General features: G+C 41.6%; 1 protein-coding gene across 1 annotated transcript in view; it reads left to right on the top strand.

The window, feature by feature from the left end:
- The window catches only part of Hydr2 (abhydrolase domain-containing protein 2), a 50,097-nt gene that overhangs the window by 13,805 nt on the left and 11,679 nt on the right, over positions 1–24,613 (top strand). The window contains exons 2-6 of the mRNA XM_045750175.2: positions 13,158–13,333; positions 14,583–14,750; positions 20,241–20,427; positions 20,923–21,117; positions 23,573–23,727. Coding sequence (XP_045606131.1) covers positions 13,158–13,333; positions 14,583–14,750; positions 20,241–20,427; positions 20,923–21,117; positions 23,573–23,727 — 881 coding nt within the window. The remainder of the gene's footprint in view (positions 1–13,157; positions 13,334–14,582; positions 14,751–20,240; positions 20,428–20,922; positions 21,118–23,572; positions 23,728–24,613) is intronic.

The raw sequence follows: 24,613 nt of genomic DNA on the forward strand, positions 1-24,613 counted from the left end.
GCACGGAGCTGTCACCATATAACGGTCGTCAGGGCACAGAGTTGTCTTCATATAACGGTCGTCAGGGCACGGAGTTGTCTTCATATAACGGTCGTCAGGGCACGGAGTTGTCTTCATATAACGGTCGTCAGGGCACGGAGCTGTCACCATATAACGGTCGTCAGGGCACGGAGCTGTCTTCATATAACGGTCGTCAGGGCACGGAGCTGTCTTCATATAACGGTCGTCAGGGCACGGAGCTGTCACCATATAACGGTCGTCAGGGCACAGAGTTGTCTTCATATAACGGTCGTCAGGGCACGGAGTTGTCTTCATATAACGGTCGTCAGGGCACGGAGTTGTCTTCATATAACGGTCGTCAGGGCACGGAGCTGTCACCATATAACGGTCGTCAGGGCACGGAGCTGTCACCATATAACGGTCGTCAGGGGCACGGAGCTGTCACCATATAACGGTCGTCAGGGCACGGAGCTGTCACCATATAACGGTCGTCAGGGCACGGAGCTGTCACCATATAACGGTCGTCAGGGCACGGAGCTGTCTTGCTATGCTATTGAACTTGCAGAGTGTGTTGTAGTTGCAGCCTTGAGCCGAAACTCTCCCAGTTCCCCGTCTTGCTAACTCTCACTTTCTCCTGAACTTCAATCACAAGATCTGTGCTACACTCCACCAACGTTAATCACGTTGACAACGTTAGACACGTTGACAACGTTAGACACGTTGACAACGTTAGACACGTTGACAACGTTAGACATTTTATTCTCTCAATAAACGTACATGAACTTGTTAGTCACCTTTAACTAATCAACACCACTTAGTAGGCTAAAGAATGCCCTCTTAAACATTACTACAGTAATTTAATAACTGTACTTATTAACGAGACTAATTTGTAGTTCAGTACTATCTCTACCTTCACGGTTCCCTTTTTCAACCCGTTCTCGCACTTGCTTATAGTCAATATCTTGCAAATGGCCAAATATGGCTTGGAATATGTCGCATATGTACTTATTTATAAGCAAATTAGTGACTATAAGCAACAAGTCATATATGTGCTGCCTTGTGCGAGAGCAGGTTGCATTTTTCCACCACCCTACCTCAATAAACTTATTTCAGTTTTAACCCTACGCCTTGTTCCACCACCCACCCACCCTTCCACCGCCCACACTCCTTTGTCTGTGTATCATAATACTAATTAATAATAATATTTTTTATTTACAAGAAGGTACAATGGGTTGTTGAGATTACATAAGATTCGTATTTTTACATTCATGCAGAGCCACTAACACATAGTGTTTCGGGCCGGTCCTTAATCTAACATATCAGGTTAGATGAAAAGGTACATTGTAACAAAATTTTGCATCAGCGTATAACTACAATATAAAATGACAGAAACACGCCGGTGAAGAAACATGTCTTAGGTACTAATATTGGGGAAGTTGGTAGTAAGAAGCAGTTACCTGGTTGATACCTGGTTGATGGGGTTCTGGGAGTTCTTCTACTCCCCAAGCCCGGCCTTTTGACTTGTGAGTTTGGTCCACTAGGCTGTTGCTTGGAGCGGCCCGCAGGCCCACAGTGTGAGTTTAAAGCACAAAGTAGGAAACTATGACTACGAAATTCGGTACGTTTTGGTTTTACTTTTGAATAAAGCAAAGGTTTTACAATTTTTTAATTTATAAAAACGTGTGTACTGACCTAACAGTGCTCAGGACCGACCTTCAGCCCCCCCCCCCCTCTATCCAACTATCCGTCGTCTAATTGAATGATTCTCGAACACTTTTTTGTTGTATTGCTACTTCTGTTTTTAAAACTACGGGTGCAGAAAATCTCTCGTGTACCCTCCAGGTCGTTCCACTTTCTTGTCCGCCTCACGCTGAAGGAATGTGTCGTGGCATCCGTGTAGCTGGCGTGGGCGTGTAGCCTCCGTGTCTTCTCAACCGAAACATTATTGCCTTCATCCTTCATCCTTTAGGGGGAGCTTTAGGGGGTGTAAGTCTGGAAGACCCTTTGATTGTCCTTTCTCTCTGTCTCGGTGGGTGTAGATCCTTCAGTGGGCCACCAAGTGACCGGGTATTGTGGTCATAACATACACAAATACAGTAGTACAAAATAGGGTGGCAGGCAGGCAGGCAGTTGATAACATCCGTCGTAGTCACAACTAGGTAAGCTCTGTTAAGCACGCACAAATGTAAATTGTTTAACGTGTGTGAGACTAACATTCCCGCCACCACTAACAGGACGGTCTGACGGTCCATAATACCCTAACATAACTAAATGATTACACACACATCCCCCGCCACCTGCATTTGGATGGCAGGGTTGGTGAAGTCATACTCTCTCGGTGTGTGTGTGTGTGTGTGTGTGTGTGTGTGTGTGTGTGTGTGTGTGTGTGTGTGTGTGTGTGTGTGTGTGTGTGTGTGTGTGTGTGTACTCGCCCAATTGCGCTTGCGGGGGTTGAGCTCTGGCTCTTTGGTCCCGCCTCTCAACCGTCAATCAACAGGTGTACAGATTCCTGAGCCTGTGTGTGTGTGCGTGTGCGACCAAATATGGCGACAAGTACACACTCAAATGGCCTCAATGTTTGAGATTTCTTTGGAAATATTTGATGATATATTAAAAAGCAAGATTCCTATATGCCATAAAGGAAAAGTCTTGTGTGGATATGGTTGACAATTGTGAGAGGTGACACCAGTAAGCCGAGACAGTATTCTAGCTACAACTACCACAACTCGCAAAAACCACCCCTATACTGAACAAATCCACAAGGGGCGTGACGAGGATTCGAACCTGCATCGAATAACACCGCCCTATACTGTTATATTTATCCTCTACACCCATTCAGTCAGAAACAGGTCTTGGCAACATGCAGTACTTGTCATCTCTTGTTTAGTTACTTTGGCTTTGTTATTGAGCTATGGGAGAGGTGCGGAGAGGGCTCTAGGGGAGAAAATGAGGAATAGGGGAGGAGAGTGAGAATAAAGAGAGCGGGGAGGGGAGAGTGAGAATTAAGAGAGCGAGGCAGGAGGGAGTGAGGGAGACGCGTATTGCAGTAGTGGAGTAAGCGGGCGGCTGGGACCGGCAGGTCTGGTCAATACTGTGATGCTGGAGGCTGCGAGGGGGAGAGGGTATGATGCCACACATGGGCCTACTCTCACGGAGGAAGCAACGTGAAGTAACACACACATGCAATTCTCACCAGCAGCAACACTAATAATTGTCAGTCAGCAGGAAGGGAGGAATGTTGTATGTAGGCGCTCGTACCATGCCAACGTTCATGAGTGATTCTGGCCCGTCTTGTGGTTCGCCATTACCGTGCGTCCCGAGTGCATGACTGTGCTTGCGGGGGTTGAGCTTCGGATCTTTGGTCCTGCCTCTTTTAGTATCCATGATGAGATTCTGTCAGGCCCAACAGTCTTTGTCACATTCAGCTCCAACAGATTCCTTTTGACCTCACTGGTGAGGTCAAATTCCTTCAAGGTTGCTTGGTTTGCCTCCTCATTTAGTGCAGGGACCTCTCCTTGTTCTATTGTGAAGACCTGGAATCTCTTGTCGAGTTCTTCACACACCTTGTCGTTCTCTGTCTATCTGTTTTCCCCTTTTCTCAGTTTCATCACTTGTTCTCAAACACTGAGGCCATTTGAGTGTGTGTACTTGTCGCCATTTTGGTCTCTCGGTCTCTCTCTCTCTCTCTCTCTCTCTCTCTCTCTCTCTCTCTCTCTCTCTCTCTCTCTCTCTCTCTCTCTCTCTCTCTCTCTCTCTCTCTCTCTCTCTCTCTCTGTGTCTCTCTGTCTCTCTGTCTCTCTGTCTCTCTCTCTCTCTCTCTCTCTCTCTCTCTCTCTCTCTCTCTCTCTCTCTCTCTCTCTCTCACACACACACACACACACACACACACACACACACACACACACACACACACACACACACGCGCGCGCGCGCGCACGCTCATTTGACATCTTTCACAATTAAACAATATGAAAAGTCAAAAGGGGGAGCATTGTCAAATATAGCTCGGGGCCAGTGTCAGAACTATGAATATAAATGGGTGTCACTTGTCGCCACGGTCCAGCAAGACTGCACACAGCTCGCACTACAGGGAAGCATGGCAAGCATGTAATTACCCTAGGTGATTACCCTAGGTAATTACCAGAGTGTATGATGGGGTCGTCGTCGGAAGTTGTAACAGCCAGAGAAGTGATTGTACAACCCGGTGTAGGTTTCCACTACCTCACTCAACATTTATATTGAGTAGCGGTGAGTTATTATTCAATACCAGAGCCGACATGGAGGGGGTTTCAAAAATGAGACATACGACTCATTATGAGTGGGGGTTGATGGGTAAGATATGTACTCATAACTTAAGCTAATACACAAGAAGGGAACTATGATTAACTCAGCGAACCGAATTATTCACAATAATAATGCGAGTGTTGGAAAATTAGTAGGAGCCCGTGAGGAGGGTTCGAACCTATGTTCTGGGTACTGGCAAGCAAACGCCTTAGACCACTACACCACGACACGATCAAAAGCTTTGCAACCTGGGATTCACTTGAATCATCTAAGGCTCCTGAGGCTACCACTGAAGCCTAATCAGAATATAATGCCGCCATGCACTTTGTCCTGTGGTTCAGGAAGTCTACTTCCTGGACTACTTCCTGGACTACTTCCTGGACTACATCCTGGACTACTTCCTGGACTACTTCCTGGACTACATCCTGGACTACATCCTGGACTACATCCTGGACTACTTCTACTTCAAATGCACAAAGAAATCACATTAACGTTATGTACCAATGAGAAAATCAATGTTCTCATTAATACATCCACGTTAATGTGATTTATTTATACAGTGTGAGGAGTGTGTTGGGCCACTGTCAAGGGTATGATGCCCCACGCGCCATAAATAGAGAAGATCAGGTAGTAATGACAGCGTCCCTCTGTGGTCCAGGTCACTCCCAAGATAAGAATGGTTACTTACAGAGATAAACATTACCCCGTTTCCCACCTCTGTGGTCTGGGGGGAGAACAATTAACGTGAGCAACACTGTATTAAGGTTGTCTGCTCTTGTGGTCCGCATTCCATAATAGTTGGTAATGGTGTAATTGTTTCTCACTCTCGGGGACAGGAAGCCCGATAGGCTCATCAAGGTCATCTAGGATCTTACGCCAACGACCAGTCTTCTCTAGGCTGGAAGCCACAACAGTTGCCTCACTCCAGCGAACCTATTTGCTGCTAGGGTGACTAGAAGCATCGGGTGTAAGGAAATTATGTTCCTAATGGGTTTATTTAAGCCCTGTGTGTGTGTGTGTGTGTGTGTGTAGTAATCTGATCTTGTAAATATGTATTGACAATGTTAGGTTGGGTTTTGCCAGCTGCTTCTGTAAACAATGCAGTTTACAAGTACGTCTTAAAAGCTACTAGATGGGGTACCCGGGTCTTCCTCCTCTCCTTCCCTCACTGCTCTTCCTCTCTCCCCAATGGCCTCGTCACTAAATCTATCCGTGTTTCTATAAATAAGAGATTAGTGTCCGCGCGTGAGCATAACAGAGATCATTGACAGGAAAGGCAAAATGCCAACCAACAGTTTTCTTTCATCCATGGATCTTTCACACTTTTAAGCAGACAAGTTGGCAGATATTTACAGGTAGTCTATACACAAGCACGAGGAGTTAGTCCTTCAGTAAACATTACATTAGGCTGCTATTGAAACATAAAACTTGAGGGCCTGCGAAGCACATCGTTCTCAGGGTTTCTAAGTTTAGTAACATTCACTTTCCCTGTAGTGGAAAGCTAGTGTAGCTCCTGTAGTGTAGCTCCCTGTAGTGTAGCTCCTTGTCTTGTGGATATGTTAATGTTTTAGGAGGGTGTGGTGTTGACGAGGAGGTGGTAATTGTTGCCACACTGTAGCCAAGGTTGGGAGGGTGAGGAAGGGCATGACTTTGGTAGTTGTTGTGTTACCGAATGAATACTAATGGTGGTGTCATGGGGTAGTTGTGTAGGCAGGTAGGCACCAGGTAGTGCCCTGGTGGGTGGTAGTGTCACAGAGACTGATGTGTGTGTGTGTGTGTGTGTGTGTGTGTGTGTGTGTGTGTGTGTGTGTGTGTGTGTGTGTGTGTGTGTGTGTGGTGCGTGGTGGTGATAACGGGATGTGTAGCTGCCTCTGGCTTGGGCTCCCTCAGGGCTCTCCCACTCACCTCGTGTGTTAATAAGTAATGTAATCTCCAGGTATCATAAGGAGGGGGGGGGAGCCTACAGTAATAGAAGGTCGTCTGATGAAAAAGGCTGCCTATGATCCAACAATCATATGGCGCATCATAGAAAGCCAATGAGCAGCATTGCAGTAGTCACCCACGTCTTCCCAGACGAATCGGTGGACACAGAATATGAGTGTGTTGGCGCTGCTCTTTGCACGGACAGTGAACAGGCATATTGGAGACTGGGAGGACCAGTATCATCAGCCCAAACTGAGGTGTTTGTCATACAACAGGCATTGCACAAAACACTCAAAATGCAGTCATACACACACTCAAAAGCTGTTCTTCAAATATTAGGAAAACAGAAGTGGAAAGACAACGTGGAAATAATTACCACAAATTTGTATCAAGGAGCAGTAGTTAAAGGCAAAGGACTCCACTCTAAACTGGATCCCATCCAACGTTGGAATCCCATTAAATGACAGAGCCGATGAAACTGCTAAATTGGCAACTCGTCATCCAGTGATCCACAAAAGAATCCAACCCAGCCTGGAGTACATAAAAAACACTTATCACCAGAAACCTCTCACACCTCAACACAGCCCATCTACACCAGAGAGTAGCAGAACGTTCGCCCTCTGCAATATGGTGTCTTCAGGCCACCAGGTTAGACAGGTTAAATATCCCGAAAGTAATCCACAGTAATGGCTATATAGACTACGTCTAGAATACAGATGCAACTGAGAAGTTTGTGAGCCCAGCGAGTGGGAATGCATCTTCTGCCAAACAATCACAGAAAAGCCACTATTTCACTATCTCCTGGAATGTGAAGCAACCCAAGGACACTAGAAGAACTTTAAGAGTCTCTGAATATTGCAGTAACCTTCCTGAAGCCATCAACACTGCCACTCTTCGGGTCAAGAAAGGTGTCCAGCAGCTTCTGGACCTTCATAAATACTGTCAAGCAGTATCCTCCCCGCGATAGCAGCCACATAGTAAGGACTGACGATTTAAATGCGAGCACAGCACGCAGTATATCCTTTAAGGACCAAAGATCACATTCACATTCACTCCAAAGCAAATCTACCACTTACAGGCTATTCATGCCCGTGCCACCTCTTGCGTGGCTTGATCTTCATCAATCAATCAGGTACCGTGTGCACGCGTTCCCCTCTCTGGATCTTTGCCCAAGGCATTACGATCCAATAATATCGCACATTTCTTGTAATGTCTCAATTCTGTCCTCCACTGTATAAAAAATGGAGATAAATGAAGTTAAATTTTACATTTATTTATCGTATGAGCGTAAAAGCTTGAGAGAACGAATAAAAGTTCCGCCATGGAGTATTTCATCACTTTCCTCATCAGTCACTTTCCTGACCAGTTAGTTGTCCTCACCAGTCTTCATTATCCCCATCAGTCACTACCTATACTGATTTGAGTGTTTTAATTTGCGCGCGCTTGTCTGTCCTAACGAGTGATTATAAAGTGGTGGCGGTAGACCTTTCTGGGGTTTGTAACATCTTAGACATGTTATTAATGTCGCTGAATAGATAACAAGTGACTGGAGACAACGACCAGACCACCACCTGCCTCCCCCCCCCCCCTCACTGTCTTCTTACTCGTTCCACAACATAAGGGGTCTGGTAGCTGAGTGGACAGCGCGCAGGACTCGTAATTCTGTGGCCCGGGTTCGATTCCCGGACCAGGCAGAAACAAATGGGCAAAGTTTCTTTCACCATGAATGCCCCTGTTACCTAGCAGTAAATAGGTACCTGGGAGTTAGTCAGCTGCTACGGAGCTGCTTCCTGGGTGGGGGTGGGTGGGTGTGTGGGGGGGGGACAGTAGTTAGTAACAGTTTAGAGGCGGGCCGAAAGAGCAGAGCTCAACCCCCGCAAGCACAACTAGGTGAATACAACTAGGTTACCTTGAGGTGATTTCGGGGCTCAGCGACCCCGCGGCCCGGTCCTCGACCAGGCCTTCACCCATGTAGGCGAATACAACAGTGACACACACACACACATGTCCGGACATGTGTGTGTGTGTCGGATAGAATGGTATTGACTACCTGGGAACACACTCAATACACCCTCACAAATTTTCACTTATACGGTGCTAGACAAATAATTGGAGAGTAAACTAGTCATAAGAGTTGCAGGTCATACGAGCCATCAAGGGGTGTGAAATGCCTCATAGTTGGGGGGGGGGGGGAATGTCGAAGGGGGAGGGAAGGGAATTATCAGGGGAAGGCGCCAAGTCATTACGACTATAAGCACTGGGAAGGAATCAGGATAAGGATTTGGGATGGGACGGAGGCAGGAAGGGTGTCCGACCACTTGGACGGTCGGGAATTGAACGCCGTACCTGCAAGAAGCGAGACCGTCGCTCTACCGTCCAGCCCAAGTGGTTGGGTGTCGAGGGGGAAGAAATTTTGGTATTAATTCCAAGGTGTTTTGCGGCGCTGTGTGTGAGTAGAAAGTGTCATAAGAGCAATGAAGGGGAGGGAAGGTGTCGGACTCCGTAGGTCCAAGACGGTGATGTGAAGCCGGAAGGAGGATGGGAAGATTGGCAAGTGTTGTGAGGGAGAACTTGAGGGTGGTGGTTTAGGAAGAGCAGAGCAGCTTGAGGCAGGCAGCCAGTGTGTGGGGGAGTGAGTGTGACAGGTCTGCTTTAAGCAGTGACTTACCACCGCTCAGGGTAACACACACATGTACCTGTTATAACACACTAATATACACACAAGCACACTAATATGTTCCCTGGTTTGACCTCTTGCTGCCACAGGTTTACCCATAGTTCACCATGCACCAGTAGATGAGTCTCCTCCCGCCATGCCCTGGATCACCCTATACATCACAACAAAAATATAACAGCATATTTACAGTTACATTACACACTTTATATATTGCAGTTACACAAACATAGCTTGATTTTACAACTTAACAGCTTTGGCATTTACGGCTTCGGCGGGTAGACGATTCCATGGATTTATAACCCTGTGGGTGAAAGAGAACATCTGCTGTTCTCTGTCTTACATTGAAGCTTCTTGAGTCTGAAACCATTGCTCCTTGTTTGAGTTACATCTGACCTGGTTGATACCTGGTTGATGGGGTTCTGGGAGTTCTTCTACTCCCCAAGCCCGGCCCGGGGTCAGATTTGACTTGAGAGTTTGGTTCACCAGGCTATTGCTTGGTGCCCGCAGGCCCACATACCCATCACAGCCCGGTTGGTCCGGCACTCCTTGAAGCAAACAATCTAGTTTTCTCTTGAAGATGTCCACGGTTATTCCTGTAATATTTCTGATGCTCGACCGTTTGAAGAAATTGTCTGGATCACCATTCTCCAACTTGTTCCGTATTTTAAACGTTTCAGTGAGATCCGCCCTGTCATGCCTGGCTTGCATTCGACTTGATAATGGTTCAGGATGGACCGAAAAGTCGTCGTCTCTTCATCTTCTGTTGTGTGGTTTGGTCATCACCTGGTGTGCAGTGTTAGCCCTGTGGCCATCAACCGTTCCTGGTGCGAGAGATGACTTAACTCTGGAATGACATTTGTTGCCCGGTGTTGCACTTTCTCCAGAGCAACTATGGCCTGAAAATGAGGTCTCCATGCTGGGATACAGTAATCCAAATGGTACACTTGATTATTCCAATGGTTTGGTTAGCTTTTCTGACTGCTTCTACCTGTTGTGCAGCTTTTAGTGAGTGGTGGATTTTGACGCGAGGGTCCTTTTCTTCGTCAATCTGCTGTAATGTGATCGTATTAATTTGGTAGTGGTGGCGTGGGTTGCTGTGCCCCACATGCAAGGCTAACTATAGCTCACCAGTGCTCAGTAACTGTGTGACTGAACACTTGAAGATGCCGTAATCATCGTGTGTGTCATACCTGCGCGCCATGGGCTAGCTGCAGCCCGCGCGCCATCACCAGGTGTGTAGCCAGATGGCAGCGTGTACTTGCTCCACTACACAAACTATTTCCCATAGATCTATTTCATCCATTCTGTATCACTGTTCATACCTCTTTTATGTTTTGTGTCCATACCAACTAGCTCTCTTGCTAAGCTCTCTTTCTAGAAATGGTCTAATTGGCTGAAGCACACAGTTGCTGTACCCTGATTGGTCATTGGTTTTTATTTCAACCCATTAGGATATCTCGAGAGATTTTGCAAAATCTCGTGTGAACTGAAAACAACTAGATAACATGACAATTGTCTTCCTATCCATCTTACACTGAATGTTGTGACAGCACAAGCATTTGCAAATCATATTATTTATGTAACTACTAATAATAATTGACTGTGTCGAGAGACAGGAAGCCAGATTGTATTCATACACGTTTGACTTTTATCAAAGTTTGCTGCTTTTGAGTATTTGTAAAAGTAATGGGCCTCTAAGTACTTTCTAAAAAGCAGCATTCTGCCCTTGATGTATTAAATGCACTTGTTATGCAAGGTTTGTGGGCATATTTCTTGCTTATAACCCTAGTAACCAAGCAAACAGCAACGGTCGTACAGATCGTGCATGATTTAGTGTAGTCAGATCAAAGCTCCATCGACGACTGACCATGGCGCCACTTGTACTTGTTCCCAGCCGACATCGACAATGAGAGACCGACATAAATCGTTTCCGCTACCTTTTAGTCTGTGTTATGATCTCATGGAGGAGTTATGTCCCAGGGTGTACTTACATAAGGCACTGGAAAATTATCGATATATCAAAAATGGAGTTGGTATGCATGATATTGTTACTGTTAGGGGGGGGGCGACACGTCAGCGGTGTTTCCTTAATTCTTCCTCCCACGAAGCTTAATAATATGAGCAGTTGGAGAGATTTTAAATTCATTTCTTATGTACATATATACATGTACACACACACATTATATATATATATATATATATATATATATATATATATATATATATATATATATATATATATATATATATATATATATATATATATATATATATAACACTAATCCTGGATATGACCTTAGGGACGACTTCACAAGTGTGAGGTTTTCATCTCGCACCACTAACGCACGTGCGTGACATTGAGGGAGGTAGGGGGTGAGAGAGAGAGAGAGAGGAGGGAGAAGAGAGGGGGAAGGAGGGAGAAGAGAGAGGAGGAGGAGGGAGGCAACATGTGCTGATCATTTACCTCTGTGTGGCCGAGGTGACCTTGGTCCCCCGCGGAGACTGCGATCGATTTTGGAGAGAGAGAAGCACTAGGTCGGTGGGTGCATTTGTTGTGTTAACCTATTTCGGTAGATTTGTATTTATGCGGCTACCCCTAGACTATAGATTATATGACGGGTTAGTTCTGTGTGTGTTAAGAGCTAACCATGTGATGCTAAATATACTCCAGAATAGTCGGGTTTGTTCTCGATTCACAGTCGAGTTCCAGGTTCGAGTCCCAGGCGGGATAGAAATGTTTGGGCGCGTTTCCTATCGCGTAATGCCCTGTTCGCGTAGTATTAATCGGTACCCCAGGAGTTAGTCAGCTTGTGGAGTTACATCCTGAGCGGGAGGGGGGGCTGTAATTTGACCCTGGAGGGGGGAGGGGGTCAGTAATTTGACCCTGGATGGGGGGAGGTGGGACCCTCGATGTAAGCCTAACAGGTACTGTATGTATAAACTGGCTGCCTGTCCCCCGACACAATGCATTATTAATTATATCCCAATTTCAGAGGATGGTTAATCAGGGTGCAAATACTTGGGTAAGGAAGGGGGGGGGGTACTCAGGTATCTGGGGGTGGGTATGGAGGGTAGGGGTTGAGGGTAGGGGTGGGGGATGGAGGGTGTAGGGAGGAATGATGACCAGGGTGGAGAGGGAACATTAAGTGCCTATAAGTACATTGTGGCGTTAGGGTGGTGTGACTGATGTACAGTACAAGAAGTTGTAATTCCTGTCACGCTCATATATCGGCACGTGAATACTGTCCCTCGCTCGTCTGCGCGAGATATCGGCGCTCGTCTGCGCGAGATATCGGCGCTCGTCTGCGCGAGATATCGGCGCTCGTCTGCGCGAGATATCGGCGCTCGTCTGTGCGAGATATCGGCGCTCGTCTGCGCGAGATATCGGCGCTCGTCTGCGCGAGATATCGGCGCTCGTCTGCGCGAGATATCGGCGCTCGTCTGCGCGAGATATCGGCGCTCGTCTGCGCGAGATATCAGTGCTACGGGCTCTCCATAGCTCACCTAGCCCATGATACTATATCTAGTATCTATGTACTAGATATAGAGGAAAAATAGATTGGTTAGAAAGGCGGGGTCCGAGAGCTAATAGCTCGATTCTGCAGAGACAAATAGTAAATAGTGCTGCTTGGAACTTTTGTTCCAAGTAGCTGAATCTAAAACAGCAACAACAAAGCACATTCGTGTGATAGGCAAAGGGGAGGGAGGGAGTTATAATGAGGGTAACACGTGTTTATTATTTGATAAACTAAGGGGTAATAGATAAGGTTGACAGACACTCTAGAAGCTGAAAAATAATGCTACTAAGACATCAGTGGAAACTGGAAATGCACGTGGGTAAAATAAATGTAAGGAAAAAAGAAGCTGTGGAAGCCACATCTTTAAGGCCAGGTTCAACAAAAATTTTGATCATGAAGATAGTTAAATTGTAATGTAACGGGAACAACAAGGCCAGTAAGCGAGGCATGTAGAGCTAGACCTTCCTTCTCCGTATTAACTGATACGTAAAAATAAGACGATTACCCTCAGGTAAATCCAAACACAATTTTTTTTTATTCCAAGGTATAGTACACCAATAAAAAATTTGTTTTGTCAGGTATTGAAATTGAAATAAGTTTATTGAGGTAAAATACACACAGAGGGATGAGGTAGCTTAAGCTATTCTCACCCCGTTCAGTACATCGTGTTAATACATACATATAAACACATCACAAACAATAAACATATTACCAAACATTCTGAGAGATAAACATCTACATTTCCTATTTGTCAGGTATGTTCCAGTGAGATTATGGGGCTGCAGCGGACACCTGCAGACAATTGTGCATGCCACAGTAGGGCGGACATACTGTCCCAATGTAGTGCCAAGACGCATTGCTGCTCGACAGGAGGATGGGGCCACTGTCACCTGGGATGTGTATGACCCTACTGGACCCTCCCAGTTTAATGGTAAGTATTGTGTGCACAGTACACGAAATTTGTCTTGAAATGCATTTGTTCTTCACTGGGTTTTAGTCATGAGATCAGATTTGGCCAACTTAAAACCGGGTATAGTAGAGGGAACAGAGCCAAACCGGTCATTTGGAAACAAGAAATTTTTCGTTATATACAATAGGATCTGGATCAGAGAAAAATGGAGCCACTTTCACCTGGAGCGAGTGATTCCATACGATGGTGAACAGTATGTACCATCTGTGCAAGACTGAATGTATCACATATCGAACTTGCAGCTCATGCCAGTCAGCGGAAAATTAGAGGTCGTCCACAAGCCCATTATAAACCCCATGAATGGGAACTGTTTTGAGGATTAAAGACTGATAAACCAGAGAGTTGAAGCTAGGAGTTGTATGAGTCACAATGTGAGGTCCAGCGCTATAGCTGATGCCCAAGATCATTTAATGCTATTGGCTAGTTATGGGTGGTGGTGGTGTTACTGCTCTCAATCCTGTGATATACAGTTGATGTCACTGTAACAGTTGAATGTTTGTTACACATGTTGAAATCAACAAGGGTGGGTTAAGGCCAGATGCGTGGGCTCATTTAAGCATTAACCTAGCTGAAAATTACATCTCCTGTGCCAGGTAAGTGCGGCGGGTGCTGCTTGGGACTTCTTGTTCTGAATCTAAAACAACAAAGGCGAAAATTGTTTCCTTTATGGAATATCTGAATATAACATACAGTGCTAGGATATATGCTGCAAGTAGTGATGGCATCGAGAAAAGACTGAGAAGCTGGAACAAAGATGTTTTGATCAGCTGAATAAATGAGTGATTTTAAGGGTAGGAGAAAGAGTAATGGCTAGATGATGGGTAGATATGGTGTGCAAGTGTGATAGTTGAATACACTAAAGAAGGTATAGTGAATTGATGGCTGTCATTTAAATAGCTTTAACCAACTTTTCTATAATGCTCTTGTCTTCTCTAGGTAACTGCATCCCTACCCCCAAAATAGGTTAAATTAGGTAATGATGGTAATGAAATATAAGGAATTTTAAATTTATTTTATGAACAAATAATAATTGTTTATGTTTAAAAATATGAAAACATTTTAAATTTTATCAAGAGACAAAAATTATTTCAAATTTGTATGTGTTACTATTATAATAGGCCTCTTCCTTTGCCATTTTTAGACTATAAAACAAATAAAAACCTTACATCTACAGTACTATACTATACTTTTACCTCTTGTTATATTGCAGAGGATTACACCATTGCTGTGTGTCCAGGTATAGCCAACAGCAGTGAGAGTACTTATGTTCGCTCTCTGGTATCTCTGGCATGTTCCCAAGGTTACCGATGTGTTGTACTCAATCATCTGGGAGTCTTGCCACACCTCAAAATAACAAGTCCAAGAATTTTTCGATATGGTTAGTGGTGCTTGAGCTTATTTTGATTTCCTGCAGAGCTCTTCATAATGTCATGTGTCCCTGCAAAAAATTATAAGTGGGTATTTTAAGCATTAAAATGATTGTAATCATGATTTATAATTGTATTACAATTTTTATCTTTAATCTTCAACTTGTCCAACATATTTCACGTTTTCAATCAAATATGTTCATTAGGCTTGCAGATTGCTCCATTTGTGCAGTTAGACGAATGTAATCTTGCAGGATATATTCCATCTGAAATGCTTTGAAAATTCCATGTACTGAATTTCTTGTACTAGCAACCGGATTATCTTTACATCGTTTACAGTACATAGAAAAAAAGTAAACTTTCTCCGCACTTTTTTTTTTTTTTTTTTTTTTTTTTTTTTTTACATAGTCTCTCCGGATTGGTGTCTTCTTTTGATAATTACTTACTTTTAGCACTTCCTTGCTGCATCAATATCTCACAATTAGCACCTTGCAAGTGAGAACGAGCTTGGTTGCAACCCTAGTAGTTGGGGACCTGAAAGTAAAACAATTGGTGAATAGCATTCTAGGAAAAGCATGGTACTAAATAAACAAGCTGGCTCCAGTACCAGGTCTAAGACCTCAAACCTAATGCAATGTCACTTCCAAAATCTGGATTATATCATTCTGGGTCTGATCTGGATTTTCATTAATATTGGCGATTTTTTTTGCGACTGAATTTATAACCAAATTTATCACGATTTTTCTTACGTGATACAATACGTGATTATGCATATTTAAACAAACAAATGATGTATAAATAATGGTTTTATATGTTCTCTTGAGCTCTGGGAACCCTGACCGGCCTACATCTGTCCCATACACCAGACCTTCACTCTGCAAAGTTGGGTGAGGTTATACCCAAGCATATGGCCTCCCACTTTGGATAGACACATACACAGACATTCTCTCTTACATATAGATTGTGCATGGTTACTTACAAATTATTATTATATATATATATATATATATATATATATATATATATATATATATATATATATATATATATATATATATATATATATATATATTAGTATATTTTGGTAGCAGTCTTTCCTGTAGACATATTTTATTAAATATGACCGAAAAAGTAAGATTAATAATTCTAACACGAATTTTCTCAATCTTTCGTACATTATGCTTCACTGTTGGAGGTAAATCAAAAATCACTTCTCCAAAATTCATTTTTTATTTCTAGTCTGACGCGACACGGGCGCGTTTCGTAAAACTTATTACATTTTCAAAGACTTCACAAATACACAACTGATTAGAACTTGCGTTTCCCTGATTTTATATCTACATTTGAGTGAGGTGGGAAGGGTGATGTGGCATTACATTTGAGTAAGGTGGGAAGGATGATGTGGCATTAGAGGATATTAATAGGGTATTAAAAGTATCAACACAAGACAGAACACGAAACAATGGATATTGAATAGAAGTGTTTGTAGAAAGCCTATTGGTCCATATTTCTTGATGCTTCTATATTGGAGCGGAGTCTTGAGGTGGGTAGAATATAGTTGTGCAATAATTGGCTGTTGATTGCTGGTGTTGACTTCTTGATGTGTAGTGCCTCGCAAACGTCGAGCCGCCTGCTATCGCTGTATCTATCGATGATTTCTGTGTTGTTTACTAGGATTTCTCTGGCGATGGTTTGGTTATGGGAAGAGATTATATGTTCCTTAATGGAGCCCTGTTGTTTATGCATCGTTAAACGCCTAGAAAGAGATGTTGTTGTCTTGCCTATATACTGGGTTTTTTGGAGCTTACAGTCCCCAAGTGGGCATTTGAAGGCATAGACGACGTTAGTCTCTTTTAAAGCGTTCTGTTTCGTGTCTGGAGAGTTTCTCATGAGTAGGCTGGCCGTTTTTCTGGTTTTATAGTAAATCGTCAGTTGTATCCTCTGATTTTTGTCTGTAGGGATAACGTTTCTATTAACAATATCTTTCAGGACCCTTTCCTCTGTTTTATGAGCTGTGGAAAAGAAGTTCCTGTAAAATAGTCTAATAGGGGGTATAGGTGTTGTGTTAGTTGTCTCTTCGGAGGTTGCATGGCTTTTCACTTTCCTTCTTATGATGTCTTCGATGAAACCATTGGAGAAGCCGTTATTGACTAGAACCTGCCTTACCCTACAGAGTTCTTCGTCGACTTGCTTCCATTCTGAGCTGTGGCTGAGAGCACGGTCGACGTATGCGTTAACAACACTCCTCTTGTACCTGTCAGGGCAGTCGCTGTTGGCACTTAGGCACATTCCTATGTTTGTTTCCTTTGTGTAGACTGCAGTGTGGAAACCTCCGCCCTTTTCCATGACTGTTACATCTAGAAAAGGCAGCTTCCCATCCTTTTCCGTCTCATAAGTGAAACGCAGCACGGAACTCTGCTCAAATGCCTCCTTCAGCTCCTGCAGATGTCTGACATCAGGTACCTGTGTAAAAATGTCGTCAACATACCTGCAGTATATGGCCGGTTTCAAGTTCATGTCGACTAAGACTTTTTGCTCGATGGTACCCATGTAGAAGTTTGCAAACAGGACACCTAGGGGAGAACCCATAGCGACCCCATCTACTTGCTTATACATGTGCCCATCCGGGCTCAAGAAGGGTGCCTCTTTAGTACAAGCTTGGAGTAGTTTCCTCAGAATACTTTCTGGCATGTCAAGAGGAGTACAGGCTGGATCACGATACACTCTGTCGGCTATCATTCCGATTGTCTCGTCCACAGGTACGTTGGTAAACAGCGATTCTACGTCCAACGAGGCTCTTATCCCTGTGGCCCGTGCGCCCCGCAGTAAGTCCACAAATTCCTTTGGAGACTTCAGGCTGAAGGCGCAAGGAACATAAGGAGTCAGCAGGCCGTTGAGTCGCTTCGCCAATCTGTACGTGGGTGTGGGTATCTGGCTAATGATTGGCCGAAGTGGGTTTCCAGGCTTGTGCGTCTTGACATTTCCATACGCATATCCAGGTTTATATTCCCCAATGATCTTTGGCAGGTGGAGTCCGGATTTCTTGGCGTTCACAGTTTCGATCAGTTTGTTGACCTTTGCTTTTAATTCGGCTGTAGTGTCCTTCGTTACCCTTTGGAACTTTACCCTTCGTTACCCTTTGGTAACGAAGGACACTACAGCCGAATTAAAAGCAAAGGTCAACAAACTGATCGAAACTGTGAACGCCAAGAAATCCGGACTCCACCTGCCAAAGATCATTGGGGAATATAAACCTGGATATGCGTATGGAAATGTCAAGACGCACAAGCCTGGAAACCCACTTCGGCCAATCATTAGCCAGATACCCACACCCACGTACAGATTGGCGAAGCGACTCAACGGCCTGCTGACTCCTTATGTTCCTTGCGCCTTCAGCCTGAAGTCTCCAAAGGAATTTGTGGACTTACTGCGGGGCGCACGGGCCACAGGGATAAGAGCCTCGTTGGACGTAGAATCGCTGTTTACCAACGTACCTGTGGACGAGACAATCGGAATGATAGCCGACAGAGTGTATCGTGATCCAGCCTGTACTCCTCTTGACATGCCAGAAAGTATTCTGAGGAAACTACTCCAAGCTTGTACTAAAGAGGCACCCTTCTTGAGCCCGGATGGGCACATGTATAAGCAAGTAGATGGGGTCGCTATGGGTTCTCCCCTAGGTGTCCTGTTTGCAAACTTCTACATGGGTACCATCGAGCAAAAAGTCTTAGTCGACATGAACTTGAAACCGGCCATATACTGCAGGTATGTTGACGACATTTTTACACAGGTACCTGATGTCAGACATCTGCAGGAGCTGAAGGAGGCATTTGAGCAGAGTTCCGTGCTGCGTTTCACTTATGAGACGGAAAAGGATGGGAAGCTGCCTTTTCTAGATGTAACAGTCATGGAAAAGGGCGGAGGTTTCCACACTGCAGTCTACACAAAGGAAACAAACATAGGAATGTGCCTAAGTGCCAACAGCGACTGCCCTGACAGGTACAAGAGGAGTGTTGTTAACGCATACGTCGACCGTGCTCTCAGCCACAGCTCAGAATGGAAGCAAGTCGACGAAGAACTCTGTAGGGTAAGGCAGGTTCTAGTCAATAACGGCTTCTCCAATGGTTTCATCGAAGACATCATAAGAAGGAAAGTGAAAAGCCATGCAACCTCCGAAGAGACAACTAACACAACACCTATACCCCCTATTAGACTATTTTACAGGAACTTCTTTTCCACAGCTCATAAAACAGAGGAAAGGGTCCTGAAAGATATTGTTAATAGAAACGTTATCCCTACAGACAAAAATCAGAGGATACAACTGACGATTTACTATAAAACCAGAAAAACGGCCAGCCTACTCATGAGAAACTCTCCAGACACGAAACAGAACGCTTTAAAAGAGACTAACGTCGTCTATGCCTTCAAATGCCCACTTGGGGACTGTAAGCTCCAAAAAACCCAGTATATAGGCAAGACAACAACATCTCTTTCTAGGCGTTTAACGATGCATAAACAACAGGGCTCCATTAAGGAACATATAATCTCTTCCCATAACCAAACCATCGCCAGAGAAATCCTAGTAAACAACACAGAAATCATCGATAGATACAGCGATAGCAGGCGGCTCGACGTTTGCGAGGCACTACACATCAAGAAGTCAACACCAGCAATCAACAGCCAATTATTGCACAACTATATTCTACCCACCTCAAGACTCCGCTCCAATATAGAAGCATCAAGAAATATGGACCAATAGGCTTTCTACAAACACTTCTATTCAATATCCATTGTTTCGTGTTCTGTCTTGTGTTGATACTTTTAATACCCTATTAATATCCTCTAATGCCACATCATCCTTCCCACCTTACTCAAATGTAATGCCACATCACCCTTCCCACCTCACTCAAATGTAGATATAAAATCAGGGAAACGCAAGTTCTAATCAGTTGTGTATTTGTGAAGTCTTTGAAAATGTAATAAGTTTTACGAAACGCGCCCGTGTCGCGTCAGACTAGAAATAAAAAATGAATTTTGGAGAAGTGATTTTTGATTTACCTCCAACAGTGAAGCATAATGTACGAAAGATTGAGAAAATTCGTGTTAGAATTATTAATCTTACTTTTTCGGTCATATTTAATAAAATATATATATATATATATATATATATATATATATATATATATATATATATATATATATATATATATATATATATATAATATATAGTACATATATATATTCAGTACATATACTGTAATGCCCTTTAAGTTGTTTCTGCATTCTTATTCCAGTTCCTTTGTATATTTTTCTGCAATAAAATGTGATGAAAACACACCCATTTGCAGCTATCTATATTTGTTTTGACTCCTCTGAGATCTTGTTGCTCTCTTGAGTCTCTGCTATTCAAAGTACATACTGTATGAAATTATGATTGCTTCCTCTGCCCCCTTATCTTGGGATACAAATCCCTTTGCTGATAATAATTACAATATCCACAGGTCAAACAGATGAGCTACACTTGATGCTGACAAAGTTTTCAGAGTCTTACCCAGATACAAAACTTTTGGTAGTGGGATTTAGCATGGGAGGAAACATTGTGACAAAATATCTGGGAGAGTCCACAAGAGTCCGTCCAAGCAACATCATTGGAGCCATTGCTATCTGCCAGGGTTATGATGCTGTTGCGTAAGTTGAGAATGCTTCGCACACGTTAAAATTTCACATGACTAAAGCTGTCTTGGGTTTCATTGCATTAACCTTCAGGATTTTATGATGAACGCATTAAGCTGATCAGTTGCTGGAATGTTTTGGAAAGATTTCATATGTGGCCACACGTATGTTTAAGATGTCTATTAGCTCAGGAAGTTGTACATTACTTACGTAGTAAGGTTATGTGTGAGTGCAGGATCTTTTCAAACATTTAAGCGGATTTTTTATTTTTTTATTTTTCAAACAAATTGTTTAGTGCATGTATGATAATTTTTTAAATACCTGTTCAGTACTACTAGAAGGTCTGATATCAATTGTTCACTTTAGTTGAACTAGCATTCAGATTGTACATTCGCATTCAGCCTTTAATTAGGTAATTGTGGTTGTCCTTTAACATTAGTGGTTGTGCTGCTTTAATTACAGTATAAATAAAAATTTTGCATGTAATATATACAGAATTCATTCCTACAGAGGCCTCAAGTACTTACTGGAATGGCACAACTTGGCACGCATCTATCTCTTCTCTATGACAGAGAACATGAGATCAGTGATTATTAAACACAAAGAAGCATTGCTTACAGAAGAAGTGAAGCGCAAATACAACATTGATGAACGGCGAGTTATGTCGGCTGCTACACTGCAAGAACTGGATGAAGTCTACACCAGGTCAGTAAATGATATTTTTATTTTATATAAAATTACTGGATAGTGGGTAGAGAGAAGTTGTGTTTTTTTACTTTGTTTGGATTTGGATTACTGCTAGAAATTAAGTTAAATATAAGTGAGACATAATTTGGTTTTGAAGGGTAATCTCAGAGAGGGGGTAGAGTAGCAATTATGTTACAGTAAATTTTGATAATGCTAGTTTTCAGCCTGTTAGTTTGGTAAAAGAACTAGATGTTTATGGTTTCTTGTTGGTTTTCCATTGTCAGGGCCAGGAAACTTATACTTAGTCTCATCAAGGTTCCCCCTTGGTCAACTACCGACCTTTCCCATGACGGAATATACAGCAGAATATACCTAACTCTCAGGTACCTTTTACTGTTAGGTGAACAGAGGCATCAGGGAAAGGGAAATGTGCCCAACCATTCCAGAACCCTTCAGTTCCTCATTCTCATTTGATGAGCACATAAGTAAGATTGTAATTTTCACATTTGTACTCTATATGCTAATAGAAAATGTCTTGATAGAGCATCTTGGTCCTTATCCAAGCAGCAATGTGCAGAAAATAAGTGGTAACAAACAATTTGAAGGATGAAATTATTGCTGGGAATGGTATGCTGAAAATATGCCTACAGTTATTCTTGACATGTGGGGGAAAATAATCTATACACTTTGTATATTTTAGTAATGTTACAAGACTATTTATAGGCACTGTGACAACCAAATTTCAGTAACAATTCATATAGGCATTATTTCACATTTTATAAATTACACTAAACTTTTAATTCAAACAATACTGCTAACTCTCATACTTTCGTAATAGTTATTTGAAATGTCCGTGTTGTTATGAATACTGTTATTATATGCTGTACTATAATGTTAAACAGGAAGTAAATTGATAACAAATAAAGCCGCTGTAGGTATGATTGGAAACTTCATATTTTGATTGGGTTTGCTAACTCAAGTGTATGTGGGACACAAGGAGCATTTTTGTTTCCTAGAACTGATAAAAAAAAAACAGTATATATATATATATATATATATATATATATATATATATACTGTATATTTTTTTTTAAATATAGAGTATATATATATATATATAAAATATACAGTAAAAAATATACAGTATATATATATATATATAAAATATACAGTACATGTATATATATATATATATATATATATATATATATATATATATATATATATATATATATATATATATATATATATATATATATATACTGTATATTTTTTTTTATCAGTTCTAGGAAACAAAAATGCTCCTTGTGTCCCACATACACTTGAGTTAGCAAACCCAATCAAAATATGAAGTTTCCAATCATACCTACAGCGGCTTTATTTGTTATAAAGTACTTACTGACTACTGACTTTGTACTTACTGACTTTTGTCAGTAAGTACTATATATATATATATATATATATATATATATATATATATATATATATATATATATATATATATATATATATATATATATATATATATATATATATAACTGAAAACTCACACCCCAGAAGTGACTCGAACCCATACTCCCAGAAGCAACGCAACTGGTATGTACAAGACGCCTTAATCCACTTGACCATCACGACCGGACATAATGAGGTGATAGCCGAGGCTATTTGAACCACCCCACCGCCGGCACTCGGATAGTAATCTTGGGCATAGCATTTTACCAAATCACCTCATTCTTTGGGGCACACGTGAGGAACACAAAGGGAACTTTTGTGTTCCTCACGTGTGCCCCAAAGAATGAGGTGATTTGGTAAAATGCTATGCCCAAGATTACTATCCGAGTGCCGGCGGTGGGGTGGTTCAAATAGCCTCGGCTATCACCTCATTATGTCCGGTCGTGATGGTCAAGTGGATTAAGGCGTCTTGTACATACCAGTTGCGTTGCTTCTGGGAGTATGGGTTCGAGTCACTTCTGGGGTGTGAGTTTTCAGTTGCATATTGTCCTGGGGACCATTCAGGCTTGTTCGCATATATATATATATATATATATATATATATATATATATATATATATATATATATAATATTATATATATATAATATTATATATATATAGTATTATAAATATATATATATATATATATATATATATATATATATATATATATATATATATATATATATATATAATTATATATATATAATTATATATACAGTATATATATAATTATATATAAATAAATATATAAAAATAAGACACCAAACTGAAGGTTTTAAATGTTTGGGTTAAAATTTTAGTTGGTAAATGGCAAGTTCAAAAATTCATTGTGGTATATGATGCAAGTTAATATATTTTAATATTTATGAATCAAATATACAGTATGCCATTTATCTTTAGTATCAAGTATAAACATATAAAATTTATGATAAAACTGCTGTGAAAATTGTTCAAAATATGAAAAATTGTATTTACAGGAGAATCCATGGTTTTCGAAGTGCAGAAGAACTGTATCGAAATGACAGCTGTGCAAATTACATGCACAATGTCCATGTTCCTATTGTGTTCATTAATGCCAAGGATGATCCTCTTGTGCATCCAGATATGCTCGCCATTCCACAAGCTTTTGTCAGTAAGTACTATATATATATATATATATATATATATATATATATATATATATATATATATATATATATATATATATATATATATATATATATATATGGATATATATATACTGTGTTTATTACCCTAACAAAAGTGGGTAAAATTATTGCCTTCATAGTATTTAGATAAAATTGAAAATGTAATGCCAGTACAGGGAGGTCATTCCAAAATTTAGGATTCGTTATTTACATGGCATTTCTTGACCAGTTTAAAGCAGAAACAAGGAAATGACTTATTAACATTATGTAAACATTGTTACACCAGGTGGAATGTCTTATTTCATCCTGATTATTTCATTTGTTTGCTGTTATCGTCAGTATTAAATACTTGTCAGTGTAAATGTACAGAGGAGCCTCGATTAACGAATTTAATCCGTTCCGGCACCGAGCTCGTCATGTGAAATGCTCGCCTTTCTAAACGAATTTCCCCATTTAAATTAATGGAAATAAAATTAATCCATTCCACCACCAAAAAACATCAATATGATAGTCAATTTTTTAAATAATGAAGCAGCCTACCTGACATACACTGAAGGAACCTTTGACATTTTTTCTTTTTTCATTTTTTTCATTTTTTATAGAAAATGGAGCAGCCTACCTGACATACACTGAACGAACCTTTTGACATTTGTTCTTTTTTTTTCAAAATTTTAATTTTTTTTTTAAATTAATTTCTAACAAAAAAATCAATGCTTTGAAACATTACAGCAGTCACCCTTTTACATCCCAGCATCATTAGCATCTTAAAAAAAAAAATCATTAATTTGCATCGTCGGAGGCGTCTGAGAATTTGTGAGAACCAGTGGGAACGCTAGGAAGCACCATATGGTTTTCTCATTTATGGAGCGG

The sequence above is a fragment of the Procambarus clarkii genome, chromosome 5 (assembly GCF_040958095.1).
Source record: "Procambarus clarkii isolate CNS0578487 chromosome 5, FALCON_Pclarkii_2.0, whole genome shotgun sequence".
In the NCBI taxonomy this organism is placed as follows: Eukaryota; Metazoa; Arthropoda; class Malacostraca; order Decapoda; family Cambaridae; genus Procambarus; species Procambarus clarkii.